This window comes from Myotis nattereri (assembly GCF_964212035.1).
Source record: "Myotis nattereri genome assembly, chromosome: 3".
NCBI classification, from domain to species: Eukaryota; Metazoa; Chordata; class Mammalia; order Chiroptera; family Vespertilionidae; genus Myotis; species Myotis nattereri.
The window spans coordinates 40,032,441-40,043,482 of record NC_138077.1 but is presented as its reverse complement, the minus strand read 5'-3'; the positions used below and the strand labels follow the sequence as shown (position 1 = coordinate 40,043,482).

The 11,042-nt window shown below is 39.7% G+C and overlaps 1 protein-coding gene across 1 annotated transcript; it reads left to right on the top strand.

Moving 5' to 3' along the window:
• Nucleotides 1-8,324: 8,324 nt before the first annotated feature.
• Nucleotides 8,325-8,921, top strand: LOC308514968 (large ribosomal subunit protein uL6-like; the record flags this gene model as incomplete). Its single annotated transcript, XM_081085319.1, has 1 exon — nucleotides 8,325-8,921. Exon 1 carries the CDS (start codon nucleotides 8,343-8,345, stop codon nucleotides 8,919-8,921), a length of 579 nt encoding a protein of 192 aa, XP_080941445.1. The 5' UTR covers nucleotides 8,325-8,342.
• Between the last annotated feature and the right edge of the window lie 2,121 nt (nucleotides 8,922-11,042).

Below are 11,042 nucleotides of genomic sequence, written 5' to 3'. Positions count from 1 at the left end.
TGTTTCTGTTGAGAAATCAGCTGACAGTTTTATGAGAGCTCCCTTGTAGATAACGGTCTTTTCTTGCTGCTTTTATGATTCTCTCTTTTTCTTTAACCTTTGACATTTTAATTATGATGTGTCTTGGTGTGGGCCTCTTTGGGTTCATCTTGTTTGGGACATTCTGTGCTTTTTGGGCTTATGTGTCATTTTTCCTTCACAAGGTTAGGGAAGTTTTCAGTCATTATTTCTTCAAATAAGCTCTTGTTCCCTTGCTTGCTCTCTTATCCTTCTGGTACCCCTATGATACAAATATTGGTACACTTCATGTTGTCCCAAAGTTCTCTTAAACTATCATCTTTTTATTTATTTGAGAGAGAGAAAAAGAGAGAAACATCAATCAGTTGCCTCCTGCACATGTCCTGACAAGGAATCAAGACTGCAACTGGGATATATGGCCTGTCCAGGATTTGAACCCACAACCTTTTGATGTACAAAATACACTCCAACCAACTGAGCCACACTGGCCAGGACTGCCCTCATTTTCTTAATATATATTTTTGTTGATTTCAGAAAGGAAGGGAGAGGGAGAGAGAGATAGAAACATCAATGATGAGAGAGAATCATTGATTGTCTGTCTCTTGCACACCCCCACTGGGGATCAATCCTGCAACCCGGGCATGTGACCTGACCAGGAATCAAACTGTGACCTCCTGGTTCATAGGTTGACGCTTAACCACTAAGCCAGGCCAGTCGAGCTATCCTCATTTTTTCTAATTCTTTTTTTCTTTTTCTAGTCTGTTTGGACATGTTCTGCTACCTTTTCTTCCAAATTGCTTAATTGATCCTCTGCTTTAACCAACCTATGGTTATTCCTTCTAGTGTATTCTTCATTTCAAATATTGTATTCTTCATTTCTGGCTGTGTTTTTTTATGGTTTTTATGTCCTTTTAATGCTGTTATAGTTCTTCCTGAGCATCATTATAGCCATTCATTTGAACTCTATCTGGTAAATTATTGCTTTCATTTCATTTAGTTCCTTTTATAAAGATTTCTCTTGTTCTTTCATTTGTGGCATGTTTCTTTGTCTTCCTATTTTTTCTGCCTCTTTGTATTTGTTTCTATGTATCAAATAGATCTGCTATGACTCCCAATTTTGATAGGGTCACCTTATGTAGTAGGTATCCTGTGGGACCCAGTGGTGCAGTCTCCTCAATCACTTGAGCTGGGTGCTTCAAGAATGTCCCTTGTGTGGGTTATGTGGGCCCTTCTGTTGTAATTGTGTCTTGATTGCTATTGGCCCATTTGTGCATGGAGTCACCCCTCAGGCTCACTAACTATGAGGATCAACCCCAAACACAGTGTATGAGCTTCTGTGCAGGTACTGACCACACAAAGTGGAATTCGCCTCAGCAAGGTCTAGTGCCTGCTGAGATCTCCCTTTGGGTATGCTGCTTATGAAGTTAATTGGATCCTGCTCTGATGTTTGAAGCTGGCCACTGGTTGTATTGATTCTGGGCCTCTTGGGAGGGACTCTGTTGCAGGTCAATGTCAGATGCTGCCTGTGACAGCCTGAGAAACCTGTCTGGAGCTACAAAGCGATTCATAGTTTGTGGCTGCCTCTGCTGGGCTTGGGTGTTCATGGGAAGGACCAAGCTGGACACCAACACTGGCTTTTACCAGTGCCAGGTCAGGGCTAGTCAGCAAATGTCCCAAGGAACCCTGAGAACCACCTCCTCCTATTCTGGGTCTGAGGCCACTTAGCAAAATCCCAGGGAATGCCAAGTCTAGCTTCCACCTGCTGGGTGCTCACACACCTTTGTAGTAGGGCGGAATCTTAGGGAGTTTGTCAAAGGGAAGCCAGAAGAGTTTATCAGGCCCAAACAGACCAAGATTTGGCCGAGTGAAGGGAGGACTCTGCATTGGTTATAAGCACAAGGCAAAAATTTCCCCTGTACTAGAGCCATACGATTCAGACTGTCCAAGATTCTATCAGGAGCCTCATCTCATCAGGGCAGGGACACCAGGAGTTGGAAGTGGGGGAGGTGCCAGTCAGGCTTTGGGGTGGGTGCAGGGACTGGCCACACAATTCAGTCTGTCCCAGATTCTGCCCAGATCTCGGCAGGTCAGAGCCACCAATCATTGGGAGGGTGGGGCAGCCAGGAGCCTGGAGAGTGAAATTAGCAGATCTCCCATGAGAGGGAGGTCCCAGTCAAATTTACAAGAAAGTGGGGTAAATTGCCCCATCCCAAAGCCACACAACTCAGTCACTGACACCTTGTAAGTCTGCTCAGACTTTTATACCCCAGCCCAGGCAGCTGACTCTGCAGAGTGGGGTTCAGAGGGTGGGGCTATTGCATTCCCCCAGGCTGATGCCATATGGAGGGGGTGAGGCTCCACTCAAGAATGATATTGTTGCTCTAGCCAGTTTGGCTCAGTGGATTAATAGAGTGTCAGCCTGCAGACTGAAGGGTCTCGGGTTCGATTCTGGTGAAGGGCGTATGCCTGGATTGTGGGCTTGATCCCCAGTAGCGGGCAAGCAGGAGGAGTGGATCAATGATTCTCTCCCATCATTGATGTTTCTATTTCTTCCTCTCCTTTCTTCTCTGAAATCAATATTTTTTAAAAAAGAAGTGATGTTGTTTGTGACTGGAGAATGACTCAGCATGGGGGGAGCGGGGTCTTGGTGGCTATCCTTTTAGCTTTCTCCCCAGAGGCACAAACCCCAGTCTCCCTTGCATGCCTCTAGTCCACTCCACTCTCCTCTGCCAAAGCCAAGGTGAGTAACTGTGAATGAGATTTTGTGCATCAGGCTCCTGTCTTTCCCTGATGGATAGAATCCCTGCTGATTTTCACAGCCAGATGTTATGTGGGCATTTCTTCCCAGCTCTGGTGCTCTGGACTGAAGAACCTGGTGTAGGGACTGAAACCCCATGCTCCGCAGGTAGAACTTTTGCAGCTAAGCTATCCCTCCAAGATTTCAGCCACTGCCCCTGGGATTGGGCCCACATCTTTTTGCATCTACGCCCTTCCTACTCATCTCAGTTTGGCTTCTTCTGTAAATCCTTGGTTATAAGGCTTCTCTTCAGTTAGTCTTCAGTTGGTTATTGTTCTGTCCTTCCATTGTAATTCCAGTTTGGTGCTGGGAGGAGGTGAGTGTAACATCCATCTACTCATTGCCATCTTGGATTTCTCTATGCTCATTCTTTCCCTTAAGTATGAAACTTGAGTTCTCTTTTATTCAACAAATATGATTGATTTTAACATAAGACTGGCATGGGTGGTTGCTGATGATACAGTAATAAATAAAGTAAATTTGGCCTCCCATCACAGACCTTAAATTCTAGTGGGTGATATTCACAAGTTATTGGTGTGATAAGAGCTGTACAGATAGAAATATAGGATACTTCAAAAGCATTTAAACATAGGAAATGGAAGCCCCAGGGTGGGCTTGGGTGGGGGTCAGTAGTGATAGTTCAGAGAAAAAGAAGGGCATGCACAAAGTCACAAAAAGGAGAGAAAACACTGTCCATCCAAAAAGCTGAAAAATAAATCAATATAACCACAAAATTCAATAAAAAATAAACCTTTGTGCCCAGCTGGTATAGCTCAGTAGTTGAGCATCAACCTATGAACCAGAACCAGGAGGTGATGGTTCAATTTCCAGTCAGGGCACAGTCCCTGGTTGCTGGCATGATCACCAGTGGGAGGATTCTCTCTCATTATTGAGGTTTCTATCTCTCTCTCTCCTTCTCCCTTCCTCTCTGAAGTCAATAAAAATATATTTTAAAAAAACAAAACGCTTGATGGTGAAAGATGGATCAGTTATAATATGTTTGAAATGCTACATCTAAGTGGAGACATGGAATAGACAGGGGCATAGATGGGCTTGAGGCCCAGGAGAAAAGTCAGGGTTAGACATACAGCTTTCTCATCTATCCAGTGGTCTTTTCTTCATCACAATACTCTTAAGAAACACATTAGTTGGAAGGCAATGGGAATACTTGGTGATTTTTATTAAAGAGTTGCCACTACTGTGTAGAAAGTATGAGGTTAGAAGAACAAAATTGTATTTTTCCTGCTGTTGTATTATCTTGCCTTAGAAGGCCTTCTTTTTTTGATGGTCTGCTCTGCAATCAATTGAAACCTAAATGAGGGCTCATCCTTTGTCTGGGCAAGTAGCTACAAACTCAGGGCCTTATGCTAACAAAAGCTTTTATTTCCTTTGTTGAAAGTTCTTTCTCATCATTTTCTAAGTATAATTGCTATTTACCCATTGACTTGTAAAGCAGGATTCAGTGTTAGATTAATGCTCAAAAGTTAACATTTGCCAAATTTAAACTCTGCATCACAAAATTACAAATGAAATAAATTATTATATATCTACATTGTATTTCCATCTGTCTCACCCCAATTACAGTGAAAATAAACACAAATTTTCAATATTCTGATAAGCAAAAAAGTTGGAGACTTACAAAGAGGTACTTATATATTTTGTCTAAATCTGAGTCAAGATCTATCCAGTCTCTTTTGTCACGTTAGAAAAATCTCTGTTTGCCTCTGAATAGTCTGCAAACATCTTCTCAGGTCTTTCCCAAGTTTCAGTAGCTTTCAGGGCAAATGGCATCAGCAGTCACATTTTTACTAAGTCTCTCTCAACCACTAAACCTCTCTACTGGTTTTCCATCTGAGTTTCAAGAATTATATCTTCTTCCTCTTGTTATCTCTAATTTTTACATAGTTTTTTTCCTGTTCTTTTTGCTTATATCTTTTTGCATGGTGTCCCCGTTTTTCACAAAAGTATTCTCTAGATATGAAAGCTCCTTTACTTTTTAAAAGTTGGGCATAACGTTTCATAAAAATAACAATCCAATAAAAATAACTACTGAGATTTCAACTATAAATTTTTTATCTTACTCATGTTTCGATAATTAAAACAGTGAAGCCCCTTTCAAAGGGAAGAGAAATAAAAGACTAATTGAAGTTGGTGGAAGGTACTTACTTATAAGTCATCACTTATCAATTTAATAAATATTCACTAAGCATGTCTTAAGATTTTCACACCTTACATATGAACAGAAAGCAATAAGGTCATTACTTTCTTCTTTTCACTCTATAACTCTTGCACCCAGAGCAAGCTTTCAGCACAGCCTGAAAAGCAACTAAACTGCCCTTGGATGATGGCGCCACCTCGTGGCTAGTTTACAAATCTGTTAAAGGCCATGTGTCTTCAAGTTCTCTATCTCAGGCAGTAACATTTTCACATTTTCCTTCCCTACACTTTTCCAATTCTTGCCCACCTATTTCATACAGATCTATCTTCTTCTTCCTACCTTATCTATTCTCTGTTCAATTTCTGGAAAAAATATACAAATAAACACACCAGCCTGTTTTAAATAAGCATAAGAAGAAAATGCCAGTCATATATTTGTAACAAAGAAAAGTCATGAGATGGAAGACATTAAGAAAGAATAACAACAGAAATTTCACCAAACATTTCCCTCCACTGCCTCATCTCTTCATTTACTTAATTTACTCAAGTAACAAAATGTCAAACAGAAAAATCTCTTACCAAGTCCTAGGATAGCAGCAATTTGCCTTCTCTTTAGAAATGAGCACAACTGCAGCGAGGTGCAGATGGGAGTTTGGAAATTTGTAGGCTAATCTGAGAATTTCTGCTACTTCTAATATTGTTCCTATAAGGAACTGCATTCATAACTTAAATAGTTTTTAATTATGGCCCTTTTATGGAGGGATTTTCTATAATTCTAACTTAGTATATCATAAAAAGAGTAAGTTGTTTCCAAATATATCTAAACAAGTATGGCTCAGACTGTTCTGTAAAATGGGAATAATAAAACTTGCTCTTTTTAAGGAAGAATTCAAGAAAATATTTTAAAGTATACTACTTTAGTATCTGATAAACATGAGATGTTCAATTTACTCTACCAGGTGAAAATATTTTGTAATTCTCACTGAGGCTATGTTTATTGATTTGAAGGAGAGAGGGGGGAGAGAGAGAGAGAGAGAGAGAGAGAGAGAGAGAGAGAGAGAAGAGGAGAGGAGAGGAGAGGAGAGGAGAGGAGAGGAGAGGAGAGGAGAGGAGAGAAGAGAAGAGAAGAGAAGAGAAGAGAAGAGAAGAGAAGAGAAGAGAAGAGAAGAGAAGAGAAGAGAAGAGAAGGAAAGGGGAGGGGAGGGGAGGGAAGAGAGGGAGGGGAGGGGGAGGGGAGGGGAGGGGAGGGAGGGGAGGGGAAGGGAAGGGAAAGGAAGGGAAGGGAAGGGAAGGGAAGGGAAGGGAAGGGAAGGGAAGGGAAGGGAAGGGAAGAGAAGAGAAGAGAAGAGAAGAGAAGAGAAGAGAAGAGAAGAGAAGAGAAGAGAAGAGAAGAGGTCAATGTAAGATAGAAATATTGATCTGTTGCCTCCCATACACGCTCTGACCAGGGATCTGCCAGCAACCTAAGTATGTGCCTAGACTTGGAATCAAACCACAACCTTTGGGTGTACCAGATGATGCTTCAACCAACTAAGCCATCCAGCCAGGGCCCAGGTGAATATTTTAAGAGTAGGTATACAATTGGGCAGATGTTCATTTTGGGGTCATTTTCTTATCAGTATTTAGAAAAATAAATCACAGCTAAAATCGCTAATATGAAAAGTGAGATGATTGGTTTAAGTAATCTCTGAATTTATATCTAGCTCTAAAAATACCCTGTAATTCTACTATGCTCAGAACCTCTGTCACAACTACACACAACTCACAGAACCACTTCAAAATTTAATATTGTCTATAGTGTCAGAGCACAAAATAAAACTACTCTCCCAAATGCATCACTCCCCATTTATAGATTTTTTTCCTATTAGGCAAGAAATTGGAAAATAGTTCTCTTACTAATTACATTAATATAAAGTGAGTTTTAGTTCCTCTGGAAGCTGTCTTGTGTGATTTCTGAATATCCTCATATTAACTATTATATAGACAGTCCTATAGGTTAGTATATATGTTCCTAGGAAGATGTTTAAAAGTTGAATCTGAAACTCAAACAATAGACCTGTTGTAAAGAATTCCATCTCATGAACAAGACAGGGATGCCTACTGTTACCATTCCTATTTGACATATACTAGAAGTGCTAGCCATAGTGATCAGACAAGAAGAAGAAATAAAAGGCATCCAAATTGGAACAGAAGAAGAAAAACTGTCATTATTTGCAGATGACATGCGAATTCCTATGTAAATAGAAAACCCGAAAGACTCCATTAAAAAAACTACTAGATTAAATAAATGAATTTGGCAATGTAGCAGCATACAAAATTAACACTCAGAAGTCTACGGCTTTTTTATACACCAATAATGAACTCACAGAAAGAGAAGGAAAAAAACAATCCCATTTACCATTGCAACAAAAAAAAATTAAGATACCTAGGAATAAACTTAACTAAGGAGGTAAAAGACCTGTACTCAGAAAACTACAGAACATTGAAAAAAGAGATAGAGGAAGACATAAACAAATGGAAAAATATACCGTGTTCATGGATTGGTAGAATCAATATCATTAAAATGTCCATACTATCCAAAACAAACTATAAATTCAGTGCAATCCCCATTGAGATACCAACAGCATATTTCACAGACCTAGAACAAACTCTCCAAAACTTTATATGAAATAAAAATTACCCCAAATAGCCGCAGCAATCCTGAGAAAGAAGAGCAATGTTGGAGGGATCACAATACCAGATATCAAGCTATATTACAAAGACACTGTTCTCAAAACTGCCTGGTACTGGCACAAGAACAGACATATAGACCAATGAACAGAACAGAGAACCCAGAAATTTACCCAAGCCATTATGCTCAATTAATATTTGACAAAGGAGGCAATTGCATACAATGGAATCAAGATACTCTCTTCAATAAATGGTGTTGGGAAAATTGGTCAGATAAATGCAAAAAAATGAAACTAGAACACCAGCTTACACCACACACAAAAATAAACTCAAAATGGATAAAGGACTTAAGGTAAGAAACCATAAAAGTCTTAGAAGAATCCATAGGCAGCAAAATATCAGACATATGTCGTAGCAATATCTTTACCGATACAGCTCATAAGGCAATGGAAACTAAGGAGAAAATAAACAAATGGGACTACATCAAAATAAAAAGCTTCTGCACAGCAAAAGAAACCATCAACAAAATAACAAGAAAGCCCACTGCATGGGAGAACATATTTGCCAACGTAATATCTGATAAGGGCCTAATCTCCAAAATTTATAGGGAACTCATACATCTTAACAAAAAGAAGATAAACCATCCCATCAAAAAATGGGCAAATGGAGACATTTCCTCTTTGCCACATCTACTGCGAGGATGAAGACCATTCTCAGCAATCAGACTGTGGACATCCCAGAAAATGTGGACATCACTCTGGAGGGGCGCACAGTTATTGTGAAGGGCCCCAGGGGCACCCTGCAGAGGGACTTCAACTACATCAATGTAGAGCTCAGTCTCCTCCGAAAGAAAAAGAAGAGGCGCCGGGTTGACAAATGGTGGGGAAATAGAAAGGAACTGGCCACAGTTCGCACTATCTGCCGTCATGTACAGATCACGATCAAGGGAGTTACACTGGATTTCCGTTACAAGATGAGGTCTGTGTATGCTCCCTTCCCCATCAACATCGTTATTCAGGAGAATGGTTCTCTTATTGAAATTAGAAATTTCTTGGGTGAAAAATACACCTGCAGAGTTTGGATGAGGTCAGGCGTTGCTTGTTCAGTATCTCAAGCCCAGAAAGATGAGTTGATTCTTGAAAGAAATGACATTGAACTTGTATCAAATTCAGCTGCTTTGATTCAGCAAGCCACAACAATTAAAAACAAGGATATCAGAAAATTTTTGGATGGTATCTACGTTTCCAAAAAAGGAACAGTTAAGCAGGCTGATGAATAAGATCTAAGTTGTCCAGCTATAGAAACACCGAGATGCCAAATGATTTGTCATTTGTTTGTGAAACTATAAAGATATACAATAAAAGCCTTGTATTGATTTGGGACAAAAAAAAATGGGCAAATGACTTAAATAGGCACCTTTTGAAAATGGACATAAAGAAGGCTAAGAGACATCTGAAAACATGCTCTAAGTCACTAATCACCCCCCAAGAGAAGCAAATCAAAAAGACAATGAGGTACCATCTCACACCTGTCAGAATGCCTATCATCAAGAAATCAACAAACAACAAGTGCTAATGAGGATGCGGAGAAAGAGGAACTCTCGTTCACTGCTGGTGGGAATACAGACTGGTGCAGCCACTGTGGAAAAACAGAATGGAGTTTCATCAAAAAATTAAAAATGGAACTCCCATTTGACCCAGAAATTCCACTTCCAGGAATTTATCCCAAGAAACCAGAAACACCAATCAGAAAGGACATATGCACCCTTATGTTCATAGCAGCACAATTCACCATAGCTAAGATTTGGAAACAACCTAAGTGCCCATCAGCAGATGAGTGGATTAAAAAACTGTGGTACATCTACACAATGGAATACTATGCTGCTGTAAAAAAGAAGGAACTTTTACCATTTGTAACAGCATGGATGGACCTGGAGAGTATTATGCTAAATGAAATAAGCCAGTCAGAGAAAGATAAATATCACATGCTCTCACTAATTAGTGGATTATAATGAACAACATAAACCGATGAACAAAAACAGATGTAGAGACAGAGATGCATCGATTAGATGCTCAAAACTCAGAGGGAAGGTAGGGGAGGGTGGGGGTGAGAGGGAGAGATCAACCAAAGGACTTGTATGAATGCATATAAGCATAACCAATGGACACAGACACTAGGAAGGTAAGGACATGTGCTGGGGGTAGGAGTGGCCAGGGGGAAGTAAATGGGGGGAAAGGAGACATTATGTAATACTATATGTAATACTTTAAACAATACAAATGAATAAATAAATAAATAAATAAATAAATAAAATAATTCCATCTTCTTATAACTACAAAATACAATAAAACCCCTAATTGTGGTTCTTGCAGGTGAAAATTTTAGAAGAGAGATGGAGTAGAAAGCAGATATAGTCATAAAGAAGCTTCCAGCAAAGGGCAAACAGTCAACACTCTGCTATTCCAGGAGATGAGGGAGCTGAGGGAGGCATGCTTTCTCCCATCCCTCCCCAGGGGCAGACATGAGGACCCCTGGAATTATTAACTCTATATTGTCCTCACCCCCCGCCCCATCCTTAGCCACCCCCTTATCCAAGGACACACAAGGAGCCTAGAGCAGGAGTGAGAACTGGGTAAGCCCATTTCCAAAACATCTAGCTGCTATGCCAAACAACTTCATCCTTATCTCATTCACCTCACACTTCAATGCCTAGAAATCTCAGATTTTAGGGTGCCTCCGAATCACCTGGAGAGCTTGATAAACTACAGATTGCTGATGTCCTTCCAGAGATCTGATTCAGCTGGTCTTGGGGGGTACTCAAGAATTTACATTTGTAACGAGTTCCCAGGTGATCCTGATGCTGTTGGTCCAGGGACCACACAGTGACAACATCTGCCCTGGAATATTCATTTTTCAACACACATTCATTTTCAAAATCTGAAAGCCCAGTAAATCATCCTTAGGCCTATGTATTTGATTATATGAATAGTGTGTCAAATGTGAAAAAGGCTAAAAACAGTTTGGTAAAACTTATCTTCCAAAAGTAACTTTTGTTAAAATAAATTCTTCAAAGAAGTTCATTTTTTAAAAGTATATTTGAATTGAAATAAATTCCTTCTAACATAACACATTATCTTGAGTTTTTAGATCTTCTAAATGCTTAGTCTGTGTCTTTTTGAAGTCATGTAATCTTAATACAGCTAAATATTTTCACCTTTCAGTCTCAGACGAAATTTTATTATAGAACATAAACTACTCTAAAAAATTGTAGAACAAATTGACCTTGGCTTCTTTATGTAGAACTTCACATAATGTGTCAGTTCTTTCAAAGTAGAATAATTGGGTAGCATTAGGAAAGGATTTCATCTTTAAACCAAAATATAAGAAAGTGGTAACAATA